This window comes from Ischnura elegans, chromosome 2 (assembly GCF_921293095.1).
Source record: "Ischnura elegans chromosome 2, ioIscEleg1.1, whole genome shotgun sequence".
Taxonomy (NCBI): Eukaryota; Metazoa; Arthropoda; class Insecta; order Odonata; family Coenagrionidae; genus Ischnura; species Ischnura elegans.
The window spans coordinates 104,186,373-104,210,762 of NC_060247.1; the positions used below are offsets into that span (position 1 = coordinate 104,186,373).

General features: G+C 38.2%; 1 protein-coding gene across 1 annotated transcript in view; it reads right to left on the reverse strand.

Moving 5' to 3' along the window:
* The window catches only part of LOC124154285 (protein diaphanous), a 114,584-nt gene that overhangs the window by 27,839 nt on the left and 62,355 nt on the right, over positions 1 to 24,390 (reverse strand). The window contains 1 exon segment of the mRNA XM_046527908.1: positions 488 to 673. Coding sequence (XP_046383864.1) covers positions 488 to 673 — 186 coding nt within the window.

Here is a 24,390-nt window from a genome sequence, read left to right on the forward strand (position 1 = left end):
TGCAAGTTTCTCAAGCATAAACATCATAGCTATCTCATGTGTTAAAAAAAAGACATTTAAAATCTTGTAAGAACCACATAAACTTCAAGACAAAGAAAATGTTCACTGATATATACACACTGATGCCAATCGACCAACCTTAAGCTATCATTTGACTCTGACAAGAAAAACCACTTCAACACTAAATCACCATTGCAAAGAACCAAGATATTATAACGACAATCTTTGTCTTACAGATGACAAGTCTGACAATATTAGTGTTTCTTAGATATCCAGGGCAAAATAATTTACTGAACAAAAGCCTCCATGAACGTAAAGTGGAAAATATGCAGTAGAAGAAGGATAAATGTATGGCCATGAGATGACATTACTGATATATGAATGCATAATTTCAATGCTACGTAAACTAATTTTAACAGATGAATTTTTACAGAGAGTAATTATGTAAGTTGAAATATGACCATAAATTTGAAAACAAAGTACATACCAGCATTTTTTCAAAAATTTCATTGACTGTGACATCATCTAAGTTATCCACAGAAAACTCATTTTCTTCCGAGTCGTTGAGGTCCGACTCTGAATGGGGTCGAATCATTGTTCCGCCATCCCCACTACCATTCCGGGGGCCTCCAACTCCACCCCCTTTCTTTGGCCGCCCAAACCATGACTCCAACTGCAAAGAATCAAACAGAGTACAATTAGCTTAGAATAATCATCTTAAAAGTAAAAACGGGTAAATGGCCGAATTCTGATAGAATATATTTGTAGATTAAAACACATAAGTAGTGGAGGGATCTAATGCAATGCAGGATGTACAAGAGGAAGCAGATATGATTCAAGACTGACAAATTTAGTTTAAAAAGAATATGAAAAACAATACTTTCAAAAATAGACAACATATAATCCATTTAGAATCATTGCAAGATTGCTGCACTATGTAAACCTAAAAAAATCTACCTTAAAGCTAAAGCCCATTAAATTGTAAATAAATACTCTTTTTTGGAGTGTTTACACATGATAAGGGTGAATACCTATTTACACACCCAAGCCAACTGGTAATTTACCAAGCCCACATCAATGGGTGCAGTACTAAATTAAATAAAGAAAATAAGTAGGAGAGGCATTGAAGGAACTCGAAGAAGTACATTAGAACATACATCACAAAAAGACCTTAGGAGAACTAAAATATGTTTAATACGTGATGACAGTAGCATTACATGGCTAAGAAATGCACTCTTTGAGGAAGAAGGAAGTGAATAGGCAGATGTTCTTTGGGAGCGTGTATGAAGAGCAACGGAGAACAATGTGCGCGAATTGTGTATGGTACGAGTGTTTGTGAGTTAACTCCATCAAAGCCCACGATGCAAGAAACATTTCTCGCCAAAATTAACATGACATCAAAAATGAAATAAGCGCAGTGAAGGAAATAAGAGTACCACCACAGATTGACTGCTGTTCCTCAACTTTTCACATACTTAATTTATACAATGCTATGCATACCTGATTGGTTCAATCATAAAACATTCGTTTTGCAAGCATAGCTTATACTTTGTGCCATAGAAAAAATTCCAATATTCCCAAATGCAATGGCATCCCATATCCTGCATAGCCAAATGCATTTTTCATCGTTCAATTAATGTCGTCCACAATGTAGACAGGAAAGGGTACACCCCACTGACATAGACCAACAGTCCTAAATAACTTCCATCTTGCCACAATGATCTTCCCTCGTTTGTCCCTAATCCACGCATGGATCTCGAAGGTAAGACTGCAGGTTCACAAAAGAAGTCTAGAAGAACGCGGAGGTCATCGTTATCGGAGATAAATCACGCACTCCTCCGGCCTCTCGTGAATCGCTACCTGCCCTTCCCCCGAACCGCGGCGGTGTGCACTATCCGTCCCTTTCTCTGAGGGAAGAGCGAAGGGGATGGCCTGCACAGTTGGGCGATGCAACGAGATCAAGGAGATCCACAGGGCAACGGGAGAGAGGAGATGCGGGGTGCATACACCGGCCAGAAGGCGATTTTTCCCGACATACCACATAACCAGGGCTGTGCTGTATATCCGATACATGTCCGAATATTTTAAAATGCGTATTTGAAATACATTTGTAATTTGCACTTGGTACTTCAAATACACAACCCGAATGAATCTTGTATTTCGTATTTCAAATATAGATTTTTGGTATTTTCCCATCCTAATATCGCAAAACACATTTGTAAAATACTTTTGAAGTAGCTCTGGCAACATTTCCGCAACATTGTACTTCAGACATTACTTCGCTTTCGATAGAATCGTTCTCTTCGTGTTTGCAACCATCCATAAACTGCCAAGGCACACGTGTATTTTTTTAAGATCTCTTGGTTTCCATGCAAATGTATTTTGTATTTTAAAAGGTATTTGAAATACTATTTTGCAGTTTGTTTTTCAAATACCCAGGTCAAAGGTATTTTGTATTTCAAATACATTTGGAGCGATATTTTGTACTCCAAATACTCCTCGGCCTGTATTTTGCCCAGCCCTGGCGCTGTTATATTAACTGTTCTATCTAATCGTTGGGGTGTTGTTGCCTTTTTAATTTCCATTTCTTGAATATTAAATTTTGGTTCTTGGAATTACGTCGCTTGCTTTTTACGTTGATTTAATTCCTGAACTTTTATAAGCAAAAACAATAAGTATATTAGAACCTATTAGAATAAAATGAGCTATCTACTACGTAAAATATTTTATCGCGATGTTCAACAATTTTAAAGTTTGAGACAATCCCCCATGCTTATGCCAAGTATTTACATATCCATCATAAAAGTAGCAATTCATTACGAAATACCCGAGAAACTCAGTCCTCTTTTCCGCCAAATTTTTCTAATAATTGATCATAATGGATATGTTAAATGTAATATTTGAAAGAATATAGAAGCAATTACTTCAAGAGGTGGATAAAGAAAGGATAATAGCAGAGCGAAAACAATACACAAATAAGGCGATAATATTTCTTAACGACTTGAAGACAGCGACATATCGTTCCAAAAGCACCCTATCTGACCGCCAAAGAATGTAGATATATAATGATAGTACCGTTCAGGGTAATCTCTACGGTAACGTTCTGTTCACGGCAACACTCCAATTTTAGCAATCAACCCCGACTTCCCCTATTCCCGCGACGGATTTAACTCTACCACCAGCTATAAGGCAAGCTTTAATATCATTTAAGGTGATCAACCAATTGAGATAAGTGTCCATGCACCACAACACTTCAATTGTATCAAAGACTCTCTCCCGTCATTATTCTCACCGCGCCCTCAATATCGGATATCTTTCGCTGGTGAGCATAAGCGACTCGTTCTGTGCTATATTGGTTCCCAACGAACACGATAAGAAAGAACGGGGTGACAGTGTGGGCACCGAAGCAAGATTCTCATAAAACGAAGACCACGGTCAAAATCATTCAACAATTATGCCACATTTTTGGAAATTTAGATTATAACACGTTGCGTGATCAGTAATAATGGGGAACATGCATGAAATTTGTTCTTCATGCTAGTTAGTCTCATTGAATAGAAAATTTTCTCACGAGTCCAAATATGTAAGTCAAAACCCTCCCAGTACTCCACAAACGTCAATAAATGCTTATTAAAAATGCTAAAATATCGCTTGAAGTCACGTAACCTGAAACGGCTTCTGACGTCATCGCACGGTACACCATTCACTTCGCTAAGAGAGAAGAGTGGTAGAGCCTTCAATGCAAGATATCGAAGTAAACATCTTCGTCGAGCTTTATGCCACACATTTGAAAAGTTAGATGATAACACGTTGCGTGATCAGTAATAATTATTTCACTTGGATAAGATAATAATGACATAATGAAAAAATCGCAGTAGGACAGGTGGAAGAGAAGAAGAGCAAGGGACGGCCCCGAATGAGTTATAGCGCAGGTTACAATGGATGTAAATGAGAAGAAATATGTCACTATTAAAAAGCTTGCGGGTAGGAAAGCGGCGTCAAATCAATCTTAGGATTGTTCACTAATGTGATGTTGATGAGATAACATATATCATAAAAAAAGAATAGTACCAAGCCTTAGAGGAAAATATTGGAGCAGCTCTAAACAATGCCAGCGTCACGCAAACTTAAATTAGCTCAGATGAAAAAGAGAAATTAGCAGCATACGAAACAGCAAACTTTTGTGCTCTAACCTTGTATTTTAGGTATTTATTTACCGACAGTTCCCCTTCGGAGAGAAACAAAAGATAATTAATTCCACACATGAAAAACAGTTGGAATGTAAGCTTGATTTAACGTAATTTATTCAAGAGCTTCAGCTGAGTATCCCTATTTACTTCGATGCAAATAGCGCCGTCCATGTGGCACGTGGAGAGGCAGAAGAAACTCTCTCATGCATATTTAGACGCTGTGTTTCCCTAAAAGCGATCCAGAAGAAAGGAATGTGCTAATTGGGTGCCGTGGAAGAAAGATTTGATGGGGAAAAGGAAATCGAAACTTCTTTTCCAGAAAGCGCATCGGTGGAACACCGCTAACGGTAACATCCTTGTGTCCATACGATAAGGAAGAATCGAGCCGAGGCGAAGATAATAACATAGCCGACTGATCGCAAAACTAACAGATTAATCTCCTCTCGACTAGCAGGTATAATAACGACGCATTGGTCCGTTCAGATTATGACTACAAGGAGTAAATTAGTACCACGAACATATGTCTACCTCTAAGGTTTAGTCAGTGAATAAATGAAGTTGAATCGACGTGTCGAGATTAGATTAGCGTAGGTGATGACAGATCCGGTGCTTTCCCAATAAATTAATTAGATAAAGTTTTCTAAGGTTTTTCAACGGAGTGAGGTGTCCTATGACTACCAATCATAACTATTAACTCACGCGGATGACGACCAGTGAAAAATTATTGGACAAGTGTCATCTCACACCGCACCCCTGTCACAATTAATTTGGATTATGTTTATCACATGAATCTGCTACTGGCGGCCTTTCGGACTATTTAAGATAAAGGGTGGAGAGAAAATTAGCCAAAAATAGGCAGTTCTATGGTATGACTACTTTTGTAACAGATACTTTTTTAATGCTGCATACAAGATGAAATCAAACCCCTACTACTCGTACAATGCAAAAACCTTAAATAATGCTATTAAGAGCGTAGCGCATGCCAAGAGAAAAAACTCAACCCCTGAGAAACACCATAAGGTCGAAAGACGGATACGGTGAAAATGCACTTCATTGAGGGGCAAGGAGTAATTTAAGGGGTTGAGGAAGGAAGAAACGATGCTTGGAGGATATGTTATCAAAGAAGAAAGAACGGATTCCCAGCTGTAAATATTGAGCGATCATAGAAAACTGAAGACACGAACTGGAATACCGTGCTGCTGACTTCTACTTGAAACTTAAAAATACGAAAATAATAAAATAGGCCTCACCTAGCAATAAAAGCAAATGGCTAACTACCTTGGCACTATAGTTGCTGAAGAAATCGAAGAACCGATTCTCTTTCTACACATTATTTACTAAATAAATGCCATTTACAATTTAAAAAAATGAATGACCATCGAAAAGGAAAAATTACAGCTTATCGATCAGACCGTAAGTTCCCGGTGGTTTTTAACTATCGTATCCTCCTTTTACAGAAAATTTCCATAACCTCGATTTTAATCAGTCACTTGATACGACATGTCAGTTTAAAAAGCAGAGGAAGTGTGACAGTAAAAAAACTTAGTTCTTCCAGAAATATATCACACTCCGTTGATATATAATAACAATGAAAGGAGTGAATCCATATTAGTTCTGAGGACAAAGAGTTTAATTTCTTCTTGAGGTTTTTATATGACACACCTGATAGAGAGAAAAATTAAAAGATTACAGAACAAGCTTCTTTATTTTCTATCAAAACACAGGGAAAGCTTTTTGAACGTGTGGTGGCAACTTATCATACAATTTTTTCCGATATACCATATAGCTCTTCCACTAGTCTTCAGCAAATAAGTATATCAGAATGAACCTAGTAAAATCATTGAAGCAATCTATTACATAAATATTCGATGACGATGCCCAAGAATTTGAAGCTCGTGACATTCCCAGGCTTATGCGAAGTCATTCATATCCATCTTACAAGTGACAATATATTACAAAGTACCCGAACAAATCAGTCCTCTTTTTCCGCCAAATTTTTCGAATCGTTTATCATAATGGATAGGCCAAATGTAATACTTGAAGGAACACAAAAGCAATTTTTCCAGAAGGTAGAGAAGGAAAGGATAACTGCAGAGTGTAAAACAGTGACTAAATAAGGCGATAAAATTTCGGGGGTCCACATATGTATATAAGGTAAGTATACAGCAGTCAGTATAATTTCAAGATGTTAAACTGTAAGAATATTTGAATTGTCGAGATGCGCTGACCAAATTGCCGGGCTACTCCAGGTCGTTGGGTATCTCGTGAAGATGCACAGAATAATCATCTAACACGAGCCTGGTACGGCGACGATCGGACAAGTATCCCACGGTGAGTAGACAGAAAATATTCTAAAATCCGGGCACGGGAAACGGTATCGCTGAACAGACCATGATCTCTCCCGCCAGGCTTTTCCCACCAGAGAATCCGACTGTCCCCAATTTTTTTCACAAAACACTTCAATTTCGTCCTCCACTGCGGAGACTAGGTTACCGGGGAGTCGCAATGATTTCCGCTCTGAGAAGGAAGAAGGTGAGAAAGGAGAAATGGATAGGGAGAGCGGTGGTTAACGTGTGCAAGAGCGTGGACTATAAAAAAACACGTTGGCGACTCAAACCTCACTCATCAACACAAGTCTACTCCCAACGTCCTCACACACTGCCTCGTATAATAATACACAAGGCCTTATATCGATCAAAAGATCGTTTGAAAAGCGTTAGAAATAAAATTTCGGAAAAAATGTCGAACAACAGATTTCTTTGGAAATAATAGTTCGGAAGCTTTAAAAATGGCGAACTGAAGAGAATCATCACTACCAACTATACACTGAGCCTAAAGATGAAATATTCGAATGGAATAAACTTGAAATTTATATCGGTATTTAGATGAGGTACATCAAGGAACCAACACTAAAAACACATAGTAACCACGAATTGAGGGGTTGTTAATCATTTGCTGAACTAAATAAATATAATTACGAAATACGAAGCACATTCCGTTTTTATTCAACACCTCAATCGTGTTCTTACCAATAAAAAAATGATATCAACAGAAGAGGAGGAGAACCGAACTTGCCACTCTTTACTCCAGGGTAAAGAAATGTCCGCAACTGAGTCTTCGAGAGGAAACCGCATTGAAAAAATGTTAGCTTTCCACAAAATAAGGCCAGAATATTATGGCAGATTAACCTAATTTGGGCCGGATGGAATGAACAGTAAAAATAACTTAATTTACATATTTTGGCAACAAAGTATTTATACCGATGATATTGCAGCATCAAATGTAACGCTACAAATAGCAAAACATCATATCGTAATTCAATGCAAACAGCAATCGCAATTCATTCCGATAATTTGAATGAATTAAAGACGATAAAATAAGAGAACAGCCACGGACAACAAAGGCCTTAAAATTTTAATTACTTCGGAGCATAAATTTACAATTTTCAGACTTTAGGTAAATAATTTAAACAATGATTAAAAGATTCATAGTAAATACAGCAAAAGTATACACATTTAATCCAGGGCCAAATTTTTAGCCTTTTAAAGAGAGTATGATAGTAAAGATATGATATATTATGAGTATGATTCATTGATATGGAAAATACGAGTATTTTAAAGAACAAAAGATGGCCGAAATAAGTACGAGAGTTTTCTGTACCGCGGACACGGCTCCACATTCTCACAGCCACACATTCAAGAGCAACATTTTTCGGATTCTGGGTGAAGGTCGTTGAATGATGCGCATAACGCTGGGAACCTCTCGAGCAGATAGTCGGATAAGCCAATGGGATGAACTCCAGACGGTGACCTACTGGTCACCCTTTCAAAGACCTCGAAAGAACAAGCAATCCAGGCACTAATGCATGATGCAAATGACCTAGATTACTGTCTCTACAGCCTCTTCATAAATTAAATATTACACAGCAATCACAATAAATTATAGAGGGTCAGCTGAAACAGTATGTGACGTATTCGGCGGAAAATTATTATATAATTTATTACACAGATAGCATTATTTCCAAGTATGCTTACTACTAACGTTAGTGGGACCTTTCAACCCAACAACTTTTTTAAAACACAATCAGGTTCGCAAATAGGAATTAATATAAGATTGGCGGAGAAAAAATTCAAAAGAAATGTCTACTAATAATTAGCTCCATTCCCATCATTAACTCTGAGAAAAATTAAAATAACCGTAAAAACTGTTACACACGTTATTGAACAGTTATACGGAGGAGAGTTATTACTTTCATCGGATATTTATTAGTATTATTGGATATAAATCAGCATTGGATATTTATTAGTTTTAATACTATTCGGAAGTTAAAACGTATAAGCTACAATAAAATACACACAGTAATGCCAATAGTAAGAGTAATGCCAAGTAACATGATTGAGAAATTTTACTAGGATATTGGTAGGAAGACCCTGAAGGAAAGTTATGCCTCCGCATTTTTTAAATTGGACATTCTAGAGCTTACCCCCTTAAGCTCTGGGCGACTCGTTAAAACAAGACCTGACACTCGACAATAAAAACAAACTTAGCAAGGCGTGACCAAATATGTACGGGAACGAATATAAACGTGAACGGAATCGGCACTCGGACCCAAGGCCATCACCTTCTAATCCACGCAACGATGACATCATTAAAACGGTCATAAACATTCATCTCCTAATTAGATTAAAGGCCAGGAGGCGTCAGAATATTCATCCACTAACCCAAATACAGCACAGGCATGAAGCGTAGAAGCGCGAAACTTCCGACTGCTTGAGAAATCCGTTCTAAATCGAGATTTGACTCCTCTCTGACGCCAAACATGTCCAAAGCATATGGTTCTAAGCCATGCGACTATTTTAGCGATCGGAAACCCACGAATCCTCGGCACAACGCTCTTTTACTCTCACTCAACGTTAAAATACGGCACACCGGTAAGGATTATAGCAAAAAAAACAGGATATTTGAGAAGATTCTTCTTGATTACCATTGATAAACTCTGAACTCATCATCACATAAATTGCCATGGGGATCTCACAAAATTTCCATTGAAAATTAGGGAATCTAAACAGCGAAACTGTCTACGCAGTGGCCCACAAAGCCGAGGGTCCGTGGTTCGAGTCCAATTTTTCCCCATGACGATTTATGTGCATTTCGCCATTCACGTGGCAAAATAGAAATATTCCTTTCCGAACTCTAAATTGACGCACCAGTGGACTATGAAGACAACATGCATATTGCAATAGTAGATATATTTTCGAACCACTCAAAATTTTCTCAGTAACATAATAGTTTATGAGTAAAAATATCATTATAGAGATAATATGGCGTTTTTACTTGAAACACAATGAAAATGAAATACTTTAAATACGTGCGCCGACAGTGAAAATTGGATGGCAGCAGCGTATTGCGGGGCGCGCTGGCGTCCACACAAAAGGTCTCTACGGCACGTATTGATCACTATCCATTAACAATTGGGTTCCAAGAATCAAGAAATGAAAAACTACTATTAAATAAGAAACATGCATCATTTTACTGAGCATACTCTAGGAGTTACACGATCTTATTCTCAGCAAACTTGATGTCAGCGCCACGTCGTGCACTAGGTTTTGGTGTCGGCGGCGCCAACTTCTGATAAGCAACATAAACTTTACCCTACAAAATAAGCACTGCATAACCAAGAAGTTGGTTGAATGAAATGCTTAATTCAACACAAACACTTATAATCCCTAGGAATACGACAACAAAAGTCATTAATAATCCCTTTATTATTTTATGGTTATTTTCTCAATAAAATTCCATTTTTGTTAAGTCATAGTCATAATTTATTTGCCATTATATTTATTCAGTAACAATTAATACATATATACACTCGAATTGAATCTAAAATAAATGAACCTAATTCTCCACTGCATAATAGTAAATACTCATTCAACAAAATGCATCCACTAAACATTTTTCTTACAATTTTTTAAACTAAGTTATCCATGAAAACGACCTTTACTTGCTCCCTTCTTCTTTAATTTATATGAGCAGAAATTCACCACAAGAAATGGAAAATGTTTTAGATCACCTTCATTATAAAGCAACCAAGCATGTCGGCCGCGGTCCCTGAGTAATTTCCAAGATCAGAGCTCGGGCTGGCCACCGTCTAATCACTATGGCGTCACGCAGGGCTTCGGAAATGACACCTTTTTCTTTCTAGGCAAAAGTCTACGTCATTGCAGCTTTGACTCAGCCAGTGCCAGATAGGCACCCCAGTAACAATATGAAGTCACCACCATAACACGCACCCGGGGCGCTCAACAGGGATGAAGACTACTCAAGTTACTTCACAAGGTTGACAATAACTTAGGTTAAAATATTCGTTTAGAATGGAAATTTTACTATTACTTCTATACAAGTACTATCTACCAATATTGTTGATTTCAAGCATGAGATACCTATTCCCGGTTTTAGAAGACAGAAAACTCCATGATCGGACGCAAAATGTCGAAAACATGTACTTTTACACTTCTCGGCTAATAAAAATTCTTTAAAACTAAAACCATAAGTATTTCCGCAGCCACTATTGAATGTTGAATAAAATAAGCTTTCTTATAGTGGAAATGGCGTCGTAATCGGAAAATACGTTACTTCGCTACAGTGCTTCCAACTCGTGTATCTATACTTTTGAAATGGATAACAAGTAGTAACATAATTTTTTCCGTTTTTTTTCGAAGGAAAACTCTAATGATAGCTGTAAAATAACAAGTAATAAAATAAGTATTTCATGAATGGCTCCCGGGAAAGGGTCCACAAAGATTTTTCCATCACTAAAGACTTCACTTTTCAAGTCCCTTATAACGTCATTCAGGGAACGCATCCCTCCTGGCAGGTCTTTTTTCAGTGACGTATTACACATCAATTCATGTTTTCATTATAATATTTTCAAATTAAAGATCTTAGGCAACATTAACCGTGATTTCGAGTTTGAAAATTCCGCCCCAGCATTTTCTCTGATCCAATTATTTTATTACTTGAGATGCAAGTAAATTTTTACAAGGGTCTCTTTTATGTACGCTGAAAATTCCAGAGGATAGCTTGAGTTTGAGATTTTTTGAGATTTTGAGAAGAGATTCGTCACCAAAAAACTTACTGATTGAGCGGGTGTGATATGTCCTCTTAAGCCAAAGCTCGGAGAATAAAGAACGACAAGAGCAATTATAACGTTGCATTCGGCTTTCAATGGGATGAAAACTAGAGAAATGTGTGTACTGGTTCACAACAACTAAAAGCGGCCTAAAACAACTTAGTGTCCTCATTAGCTGAAAGAAGTACGAATTTTTCTTAAATATTTACCATACGAATATTTTAGACAAATGAATGAAATAAAATACCCTGCTTGATTTAAACAGTCGGTCTCAAGATAGGCAAGCAATTCCTACCATTAGTCGCATGAAGAAGGCTTTCCTCGATCGATTCCCCTGTCGATAGGGTGTCTACGCTGTGATTGGTGGATTATTTCACATTTAAGCTTGATTTTTAAATTTATTTTCACTTATACCTGTACCACCGAAAACAGCATCATTGGCCTTTTACATCGGGGTATTCAACTTATTAATTAAATTGAACCTTGTACATCATGAAGGAGTTTCACCATGTTACGCCAACCACCATCGCATTTATTAATTAAACGTGCACGAACATCCATTCCCTGGGTAGGAGAAACCTACCTAGGCGGGAATAGAACCCGCGACCTCTTGTGTGGCAAGCAAGGACTTCGCTGCCACTGAGGCCGGTAAAGTGTTAAGTTGCGTCAAGTTAGGTTGTCGTGAACGAAACTTTAAGGAGAAGTCTGGGATAAGACTAGAAAAAACGTCATATGACGGCATTTCAGAACTCCCTCTAGCAATAGGAACCTCCCCCGATGTAGAGGTCAAGGTGCCTTTCTACACGCCTTGCGTAGAGGTGACCTCGGGAGATACCGCCAGTCGCGACACTTGTACGCCGGCGGCAATACAAATGGGCTTCAAAACGACCGACTGCAAGGCGGAGAGAGAGTGAATAAAGGACACGAATCCAAGACTGCGTTTCGACAATTACTCAATGACTGCACGGGGAACAGTTCCTTACCATATAAGACGTGAATGGCTTACCGCTTCGGACGGGAGGTCTGGCGATTAAAAAGCTGGAACGAGGAGGAGGTGGAGAATAAAATATTTCAATAAGGTCAGATACGAGAGCCGAAGGGAAGAGAGGGAGAGAGATAGAGAAATCCGCCGTCAAAAGACAGACGACCAATCTGCTCAGCCAATTTAGGAACGGGCTGAGGGTGTACAGTGGCTCCTGGGAAGAGCGGACGGACAGCACCAGCACGGTGGTGGTATTGCACTGATTGATGAGGGCACGGATAGTACAAAAGAGGATCCTCAAGTCCGCCTCTAAATGTGTTATCAACCACCGCGCATTTAAATGGGTTTAAAAAAGTCGACACTCGCGTCGCAGACAGACAAATTGATCCGAGTTTCCCGATGAAATAAGGTGTAATTAGGGATGTTAACCGAAATTTAAATACATGATTATGTGATATATCAAATTTAAAACTTTTCAATTCTATTCCTTGCAATAACAAGCATTATGCAGCAGAATATTAGATAAAGGCGAATCGCATTGCACTCATCACCGCGCCGCGGACATTTTTGAAAGCCGATTAAAATGCGACCGAAGCGGCAACAGAAATCAGCCTTCTATGGGATGTAATTGGGCCTACTCTATACAGTCCCCTTGGATGAGGGGATGGACATGAACTACGCTACCAAGTTAGGCGGGAGTGGGTGGCCTAAAAACTTACGCTGTGTAGCGAAGGACAGGGAGGAGTATCGCTCAGAGAAAGATAGCTATTCTAATGCGCCTGTTTACGTTTACCAGTCAACATCGCGTCGACAATCTTACTGTGTTTAACATGATGAAAGGCGCAGAGACCCCTGAATTAAACAAGTGTCTGGCTAAACGTCGCCGTAGCAAGTGTGGTAGCCTAGGATAGAGTGTTAAGCGGCTGGTAGAGGGTGATTCTGGATTCGAATCCCGAGTAAAGCCATCGGACACCCAAATCAAAATACTCGAGATGCTAGTAGCTCAGAGAAAGGAATTGACCCCCTTTCCTGAATATGTGGTATTCACACGCCTGTATCTTGTTCCGGGTAGAGCTCTATCCTCACCTAGCCGTATCAACTTACCGTCTGAAGCACTGACTTAGTGATATGTCGCAGATTTCCAATTAAACTCAATGTAACCAACTTACAACTAAAGCATATTGCTCACGGTAAATTTTTCGGTGATACGCTAATAAAATATATTCATTTAATAAAATTGTAATAAAATAGTAAAAAATACTTACGATGACATCGTTATGTTCAACTTGGTAGTGTAACACTATCAAACGTTACTTACGTTAAAAAATGTTATTGTAGCACTGTCTAACGTAACTATTACATCGTATGGATTGTAATTCCAATAAAGTATTCTATGAAACGATTCGACAAAATATTAAACTAAGGCATTAGCATCATAACACAAAAATTACTTCAAAAGGTTAAAACTTTCGCTGTCCACAATGTCCAGCGGTGTTCTTTTCTAGAGTGTACCCGCGTCACGGTCAGATTTCTATCCAACAGGTTCGTCTCCGCTGCAGGAGACCTCCTCCGGATTGCCCTGAGGAAATCTCCGACAGCGGAGACGAAACTGGTGGCCAGTAATCCAACCTTGACGCGGGTACACCCTAAAAATGAATACCGCTGGATAAAGATTACTAGTTCCAAATGTGAATAGATTCAATAAAGGTTATAACACACCTAGTTCAGCAACTTCGTTTGTCTGATTTTAACCTACACACAAACTTAATCAATTGCTGGGGAAAATGTTAGAATGGATAGATGTGCATACATTATTAAAAGCGTTAAAAACAGAGGAGGGTGAAAAGGTTGGAAAATGCAGCAGGTATCAACAACGAAAGAGGAGGCGGAGGGCAAAAATAATCACCGAAAACGACAACTCAGTTCACCAAGAACCCTTCCTGAAGGGGTCTCGACGTGGCCGGATACTGGCTGCTTCCGCTTGCAGCGCGCCTCATGAGCCTTTTTTGGCAACCGGAGATCGTAGAAGAATGACCACGCTAGGGGGAAGGGTGGATGGAGGAGGAAGCTCCCTGAAGGCTACAAATGATTTTGATTATGAACTTCAATCGCAGGTTATTAAACTTCCCGTTCATCTCGTAAAAGACCCTTAAATACTACCTTACAGGAGTGACCTTCTAAACGTTTTTCCGGCGCCGCGGAGAAATTTCTGCAATATTCTACAAATTTTTAACGAAATTAAAGGGATAAACACATTCCCATGCTTAAATAAAATGTTAAAGATACACTTTTACACAATTTATGCGAATAAACTGTAAAATGGGGGTTCATATTATTAAAATCTTCGCTTGAACAACAAAAAATTATTGATACTTTATTTGCAATACAAAGAATTTGTTTACTTTGAAAATAATTTTTTTAAATACTTACAAGCAGCTTTCACGCAATTATATCCTCAGGTTCTAAATTTTTTCCGCGGTTGTACATTATAGGCCATTCTTTCCTACATTAGGTAAACACCATCTGGTAGCACAAAGAAAAATGCATAAATGATGAAGTATTTTTTATGGCGATAGGAAACCGCGGACTAGCTATTTTGGAGGCCAGGGACACAGGATGGATTGAGAAATTAAGTAAGTTTTTCGTAATTTCCCATACGTATTTACTCACCCTTGCCGATCTCGACGTTAAGCCACCTTTTTAAAGTATGTTACTACCATCCAAATAAACTTAAGACGGTAGTGGTATCCTTTTATGATACGAGCGTTTTAAAATTTAAAAAAATACTGAAATTTAAGAAATACCTCATAAAATCATCCTTAATTCTAAATTCCTCAAACTCACACGGCCTAGGATCGATTCGAAAAACAATAACAACCTAAAAAACTTGTATTTAAAAATTACGAAAGTATCCAAAGACTGGATAAAGGGAATGATACATCCACCTCGAAATAACGCGGATTGCTACACCTTTCACAAGTTGGGGTAATTGCTTCATTCAATTTTGAATTCTGGAAACCATTTAAAACGTTTGAATGTGTCCATTGCCATTAAATGTTTACCCTCAAAATAGTCTTCCCAAGCTCTACAAAGCTGTACGTTTTCACTGAATTTTTACCTCATTTACAGAGGAAGAATTTTAGACCGCCCAATGAGATGGATATTTAAAACGAATATTCAGAACAGAAATAAGAGAATATGCCACCCAGAGCACATAAAAAATAGTGATAAACTCGCATTCGATAATAAAACTCAGCGAAAAAGATAATTCTGTATCAGAAAAGTCACGAAGAAAAAAATTATAGCCAAGAACGCGAGGAGATCAGCACATTTTCCACAAGCATGGACTATAAACTAATAAAGCCTTCATAAGTAATTAAAAGTGCGCCCGCATGAAAAAACATATCTGCTCAAGAGCACATGCATCGTCGGCATGAAGATAAAAACGCCGACTGGGTCAAGGTTTTCATCAAGCAACGAGCCCTGGAACATAACCAAGCTGTCGAAAATGACATCGAAGAAGGGTATTTAGAGTAATTTCTAGCACAGAAGAGCATCTCCGTTGATTTCAATCAGTTAACTGAATTATTAGCAATACAAGAAACCGATCACGATCGTATCATGGCTTGAACTAATTTATAATTGTCTAAGCCTTTCGAATAAAAATGTTCATTGCTGACAAAACGCTTGGGTCCGAAGAAAAGTTACACAATTTCAATGATTCAACGGAAATCAGGAGTAAGGAAATAGGATTTTGTGATACCATTAAAATAAATAGAAAAAAGATGGGAAGCAACAAACTAAAAAAAAACATACACCTAAGTCACGGGAGAAAATAACGCGAACATTAGTTTCACCTAAGTAGTAGCCACTCAACTCTTCAAATTATTTGGACTGAGGATCCTTTCCAAGGTTTTCGGCTGAACAGATGGATCAAATATGGTTTCGGTGATTTGGGTAAGCCACAGTATTTACTTCAACGTAACACCAATTAAAATTCCTCAAAACTACCAATATTTATCGAAACTAAAAAAATAGAACGAATCACAATTATTTCAGTAAGCTGACAAAAGACATTCACTAATAAAATACGCTGCTAAAATGGGTTTTCAACAAGAAGAAACACCACTCGCATACAACCTACTTTTCCTGAGATAACAAGATGAATTTTGTCCACTTACAAGTGTAAGATTAATTTTTTAATTAAAATATTATTTATTCCATTTGAATTACTAAAAAAATTTCCAAGCTATAATAACCATTCTTTCCGTCAATTAGATCTCTATTATTGCTTTTTTCATATGCTCTTAGTTATGTCTAATTCACAAATTTTCCGTTACTATTATGATAATAGCCAGCGTTAACAGCAGTTCATGGTCAGCTTTCGTTTCTAAGGTTAAATTATAGAAAATTTCCCTTAAGTTAATAACTACCATGTTAGTTAGAGTCCTTCAATAATACTGGTCAATGCTTTTTACTAGCTATGTGTACATTGCACAGCACTACCCAAACGCAAATTACAGTGCGAAATGATGGCGAGGGAAAATAACATACAACCAATAGATAATTATACCAAAAGCCACAAGAATAGAAATAAAAATTATTATTTTAGGAAAATCATTAACTAACTCGAAGGAAAATTGCAGCAGACAAACTAAAAAATCTTAATGATACGAATAAGTGTATTCACGTTAGCTAAGTATCAAGCAAAACAACAAAAAAAAAATGAAAGATAAAATAAGACAATAAAATAAAAAGTGGAAAAAGAAAAGTGTGCAGCATTGACAGCGAAAGCCGTTAAATTTCACGTTCACAACATTTAAAACTCTGATAGTCCATGGAAAATCCGGTACGAAATGTAAATTTATTACCTATTCCAATATGAACACAAAGCGGCTGAGCACGAGTCGTAATTACTCTAAGTAAATTCTTTCCATCGCGATAAAGGTTCCGGACGGCAGAAGAAACCACAGGTGTAACATTGTATTTGGCGGCGAAAAACAACACTTTCTTTTTTGGGGTCACAGACGGAGAAGGTAAGTCAACGTCTTCTCGCGGCCTTCGCTGTTACATCACCCACGCGCCACAAAAAGAAAAGGACAAAACAATGCCTGTTACGCGCGTTGGCTCCAAGCTGAGTAGAAAATCGTATGTAATTCGTGCCAGGACCGAAGCAAAGTCAGGAAATACTTGACTATTCGTCTCGCATCGGCGATTTCGCGACAGAAATGTGGATCTCGACGGAAAAACACGTAAAAATAAGCCGATAATCTTATCACTACCACCCAAAGATGGTGTAAATACCCTACACAGTAAGTACGTACTTTGGGAGATCAACCACAAGGTTTTTTTTCCACCAACGTACATTTAATGTCCTCCAAATGGTAAAGAAATATTTTTTTTCGTACAAATGGAAAATACATGAAGATTTTGAAAGCTCCCAACCAGCATTCACTGCCTTATACAAGAAATAAGACTTGAGACTAAATATTCCTCTACAGACAGGTAAAATACTCACACACAGTAGGTAATAAAATTAGTATGACCCTCAAGATTTTCATTACATGAAGTAACTACAGTAAAAAAGAGAAAGCATAACTCGAACATAACTGAATAAAAATGAGAGAAAAAATGACTTCGATCGCTCTATTGAAGGCAGTCTCTCTTTCAATGTTTTTCACAAAAATCACTATCAATGATAAAAGTTTGAGGAGAGAATGACACATTCAATTGCATCGTTCCATGGTGTATTTCTTTTACCTTCCTAAGTATATTGATACAATTCATCCGTCGCGTCAGCACGCTAAGTAAATATCGCGCACAAAATGTGAAATGCTCTTTTCCGTATCAGCTTATTTCATGTTCAGACTAATTTGCTCTTCGCTCAAGTAAAGATTTTCATCCAAATAATTTAAAAGATGTTATGCTTCTCGCAGTAAACAACCACAAATATCCCCTTTCTGCCTAATAAACCATCAATTTCTGCAATAGGTAATACAACATAAAGGTACCACACATAGGCGGCATATTCCTAACAGGAGTCAGTCAGGTGAAGACCTAGCGTTACGCAGTAAACAACTTTGGAACTGGCAGAGTCTATTTCGTAAAACCGACTGTCACATGCGGACGGGTGGCACCGGCGGGCTTATGTTTACGATTTGCGGGTAAAGTGAGGATCAACCCTCACTTTCGGAGAGCTTGCTGAAGGCATGATCCTAGAGGAGTCGAGTTGTCCAATTCGACTCATATTTTCATTTCAACGCAAAGATACGTTGGCCCTTCTGCCAGCCATATTGATACCACACTTGATAACGCGTCTTGAAGCGACGATTTCGCGATAAATTTTGAGGCTCTCAAGAGACGATACTTAAAAAAATAGTCCGTACACATCATCACTGCGACAAGCAGACGCTGTATTTACAAGTGATCGCAACCATATGCGACCATAGAGGGAGGGATTTGGTGGGAGGAAGGTTCTCGAAATGGGAACGCGGTATAACCTCGACGAGCAATTGTTTATGCGCCTCTCTTTGAAAGGCGGCGTGAATTGCACAAGGCGGTGGGTACACACATGAAGGAGGACGGAGCGGATGAAGAGGAGGAGGTTGAGCGTGGAGGAAGTGAGAATGGTGAATCACAGGCAGGAGTGGTCCTTCGCCTCAGAGGAGGGGAGGAGGATGGGGTCACGCTTGGGGAGTGGTAAGGCGTCGAGCTGAACATATTTCAGCACCTAAGGGAGGAGTAATACTTATCTCGAGAAAACGCATCACTCCCTCTCGACTGGGCATATTTTGTCTTTTTTCATGACCTAGAACTAGTAGACCTACCTGACGCTCGAGGGGTTGGGTGGAAGAGTAAAAAACCTCGCCCGAATAAAGACATATTATTATTATAGTACTCATCTGAAATGTAAGTACACAGCTATTCCGTACGAACAGGTGCCAGATGCTATAATATCAATATGCATATTTTGATGTGAAATCATCTTAAGGCAATCGAATAAGATCCCAGTTATTTGTATCTCACACAATTATACAATTTAAGTATCATTTAGTAATTTATAGTTATCTTTGTATTTAAGATGTTTCGCAAAAAGCACAGCATTTTAGCGGAAAAATGTGATATTTTAAATTAAAATAGATAAATGAAAATAATATCCATCAAATAATCATTGTTACAGGTTTCCTTGGTAATGTAATTAACATCAGTTTCAGCAAGTGTTCGTAAAGTTTATAAATGCAAGAATTGCTTAATAAGATCATACAAATGGTATTTGTTTTATGTCACATCCGAAAAAATAAATAATATTTTTATCAGTGAATCAGGCAATACACATTTATTTAAATTTCTGAATTAAAGTAAGCAAAATATTTTACTTTAAAATAGCTGTTGATTACATAAGGGTGGTTTCCTATTATTTTTTTATTGCCTTAATCGAAAGATTATTACTCCTGGAGTATGCGTTTTGCGCTCTTAGATTTTTAAATGACAATATCTATTTTTCGCGATTAAATGAAAAGTGAAAATTTTCAAGCGCGCGAAAACGCGACGCTCAAGTATGAATACCGGGAAATATCTCCGTACGTCGTATTTCTGGTTCCCCCTCCCGCCCGGTGAGGTGACCTTGAGGCGAGGCTTAGCGCTGATACGTCGCAGGCTGCCAGCGGGTAGCTGAGTACCTTGCTGAATGGTAGCGCTTGGCTTAAAAAAGGTTTATTAATACCTTATCAAACGAAGAAAACTTTCCGACCTTAGCCAGTTTTAGTAGGTGATTATTAAGACATGTTTCCCTGAGCTCTGTTCCTCATGCATGCATTGGTAACCTCAGACGATGTATAACTCCTATCCTCTCGTGTAGAAACTAGGTCCCTGTGACGTCACGTGGAGTGGAATCGCATGGGCGCCAATCTGGCCTTTTTCAAATGAGGATAAAATTTGACCCTTGCCATTCGTCTAAACCGGTATTTCAAAAACCAAATAATTTGTGTATTATGAATACACTAATGGTGGGTAACGAATCGCAATCGATGCATTTCGTTTTCTTTGATGAAGGAAACTACCCTATTAAAATTAGTATATTTTTTGTTAGGCGATTCAAGTTAAAGGATATGTCATTTCCGATACGGCAAGCGCTTGGCACCTGTGACACCGTATAGATGAACGTATTTTTTCTAATATCCTATGGGTTTATTATTAGGTTGGAATGTAATATATCGATCCAATCATGAAGGGAAGAATTTTCAGCGTTCATAAAAGATACATTTTTTTATATTTTCCTGCATCTCAATCACAAAAAAATGCATCCGGGAAATACCTGAGCACGACGATCAGGAAGAGACACCTTGAAATGAGGACGGTGATCTCAAGGAAAACGAAGTTAACACAAAAAAAGAGCTGCGCTAATGTCGGAGAGTTTTCTTAATGGGATAAATCCGTATTAAAACCGTAAGAAAAAAATGAAATACATTAAGACGGCGCGATAGGGGAAGAGGAATTTATGGTTGCAAAAGTTCCAACGCAATATTGGTAAGATCTTTAAAATGTCATGTTTCTTTCTACGTCTGACCAAATTTTTTGGACCTTCCTTACATTGGGCAATAGCGGTCAAATTGGAAACGCCAGTTTTCGATCGATCAATAAATGTCGCCTTCGATCACATCTAGGCTTCAGTCCCATTTTTCTTAAATCTCTACTAGGAAGTGAACCAAATAAATCCAAAAGGGCAAGATAAAAGAAAAAAAGCCTTAAATGGTATTAAGACACGCGACTCTAAAATAATCAGAGAGTCAAATTTTGCCAAAAGGCACTAACATCGAAAACTGAAAAAAAAAAGCTTTAAGCCACCAGGCGTTACTAAGTGGAATCCCATGTCAATTAAAATAATGCAGCTTATAATAAATAAAATAATTTTCAAAAAAATATAACGACACTGGATTCAGCTTAAAGCATAATTCACAATCAATGAAAACGTGACCCCATAAGGTAATACCCGGAAGTTTATATACCGGCAGGGTCTTGTTTACTCTGCACTCCACATTCCACCCATATCTCCCCTATCTGTCCCTTTTATTGTACTTCGCCTTCCCCTCTCCACCTGAAAATGCTGGTATATAAGCACTCGCGCGCGCTTCTATTGGTACCTTGATAATCACTCCACAAGTTGAACTGCTTCTGAGCAGTTATATGAGTGAAAGACGGATTTCTTTTCATTGCGCTTCCATGACGATAAAAATAATAGGATAGTCACGATACCTAAAATGGATAGGACACGTACAGTATCTTCCAAGCTAAATTTTAGATAGCCTTCAGCTGACTCGTAGAGTCACCTTGGTTTCTAGAAGTAGCACCAGGATGACTTATGAAGACACTGACCGCTTCGCACGTCCTCGAATACGCGAGCAAATCTCGTAATACGCTGGAGCTTACATTATGAGCGGCCCTGAGCGAAGGTATTAACGAGAAGGACAAACGAAAGGCAGAGGAGATAAAGAGGCCTATGAGAAGGACGGGAGTAAAAGCAAAGTGGTTTCAATGAGCGAGAATGAAGGCCTAGGACGCGAAACCGCCAGCCGTTTGCGAATACGCACGGCCATTGTATTACGCAGTCAACTAGCAAATTTGACGATAAGAGCATAACGCAATCGAGAAAAAAATTATCCTTCAAAAAAAGTAGTCATGTTGATAGAGAAAAAGTTATAAAATTCAAACAAAAAAATTGAAAGCTATAAGTAGAGAGATACCAGAGGATATTGGCGTATGGACAGCCCATTTGCTGAAAGAGAACCGAGAACTCAATGCATCATTAAATCGAGGAAATTACGCACTACACTGGTATCCAGTGGCGTATCAACATTTTGTGGGTCCTAGCGGTGCCTAGAACATACCCGGCATATTAGTTTGTATAGTAACAATAGAAAATAACTACGATGCAGACAGCGGGTCCTATTACTGAACGTAAATTCCACCTCCCCGACAGTACGCCGCTGTTCATATCTTCACAATAAATATCATTTAGAATGACGGATTAAAAGTCTCTGACTTTTCTTAACAATACATTTTCATAAAGGTTGATAAAACTTGTTTATCATCTTTTGCTGATAGAACTGTCGTTTTTTCCTGCATTATAAAACGATGGCCATGCGTGTTTAATCTCGGATTTGGTACATCGAATAACAGTCTACTGTTTTGTATTTATCACCAAAATATTAAGATCAGTCACCGAAACCAAGATTATTTGGAGGAATTACATGAAATTATTCACAGTCTTCTAGTGCTATTGATCGTAAGGTTTTTATTTTGCTGCTGTGAAAATTTGGCTGGATATAAATAAAAATTTCCGTAAAAAGAAACAATATATTTAAATTTTGAATAGAGGAATACAAGTTACCGAGATGTAAGGGCACGCATTCACTCAATAAAGATTCTAATTCCTCTTTAAAATAATTTTATAATAAATCAAATGGCGACGTATTAATAACTCTCACCGAACTAAAATTAATCTCCTCTACCTTGAAAACATTCATTTTGACTCTTCGTTGTACGTAGCTGCGTTAATACTGAAGTCTTACGCAGTCTTTCAGGAGTGTACCATTGAATCAGCAAGGTGTCTCTTAAAGTGAGAGCAAAAGAAAGGAATAGAAATGAGCAAACCTTTTGAGTGAAGACGAAAACAAGCATCAAGCAACTGTCAGCAAGCCGAAAATGGCCCAATGGACAAAAATACATCTGATGGCACTCGACAACTTTTACTCCAGAGGATTAGCAATCGCTTAAATTGAATCAGGCCCACCCTGAAAGAAGCAAACCGTGATGTGGGCGTGATGTTCGCTCAACAAGGGAAATGGCAGATTACAACATCCCCCACTGAGATGCACCCAAGACTTTTCCTGAGGCACGTGTATGGGAAGAGGAATCAGGATAACTGACAATATACCACCCACACAAAAGCTAAATGCCAAAGATGCTATCTCGAATTTTCGAATCTCCGATCCTCGTTTACTTGTGATGACAGCCAACTTGCCAACTTTTCATATTGACACGCTAACTGAGAAAATGCCACCGCGAATTTCTCTTTCTATATATGTGTGCACGGCGTGAGGGTAACCAAAAACATTATTCAGCCCGAAGGGAACCGACAATATTTATTTTCACTGGTTAAAAAAACTTGAAATGAAATTACAAAACGAGAGGAGCAAGTAGATAAATACTTTTTTCTATTTGAATTTAAAGGCAATGACATTATCACTGATTTGGGAGAGGAAAACTCTCATGCATCGATATAATAGACAGTGAACCCAAAATTTTTAAGTTTTAGAAAACCTGTGCAATGAATTTATAGAAAATGAGTTTAGCCATTGACAAGGAGTTCATATAGCTGATCATTGTTTTTCGACCCTAACGCCGCGTCGACTCATATTTGGCGGAGGACAGTTTCGGGCACATTCCAGTTCCCTAAGACGGGAGCTGGAATGCGCCCGAAACTGTCGTCCACCAAAAATGAATCGACGCGGCATTAGCCCGAAAAATAGCTATCAATTTAATCACCGCGGAAGCCTCCATAACGACAAGGAGTTTACTTACATCTTCTGTTACTAGAAAACTATCCAAAAACATATATTTCGAGGCTAATCCAAATATTTAGAACGCCATATTATCTTTTTCGACGGAGTGTTTCAGAAAACACGTCTAATAAAGACACTGAATTTAGAATTTACTTTCCCTCAGTGACAGTTAATTTAAGTTCTAATGATTCCTGGACAGAGAATTAGCAAACACTATTAAAATTTAAAAAATCTTCTCCGCCGTTTGAACTGAACTGTATGGATGGTTTTCTTACTCACACGTTCATTTTCTTTAAAAAGTCAATCAATCTGGTGTTTCGATGAATTCATGAATCTTTCCGGATATTTTCAGCCCTCACATTAACTTGTTTACGGTAATAGATGACCAAGTTCAGAATGTCATCCTCCTTTTTGGCATCAGAATGTTAGGACATATATGGCTTTGAAATAGGTGGGCCAATATCAGGGTTATACTTTTTTATACATCCATTTCCCTGAGGAAACCAACAGACATACAAGAAAGTATGA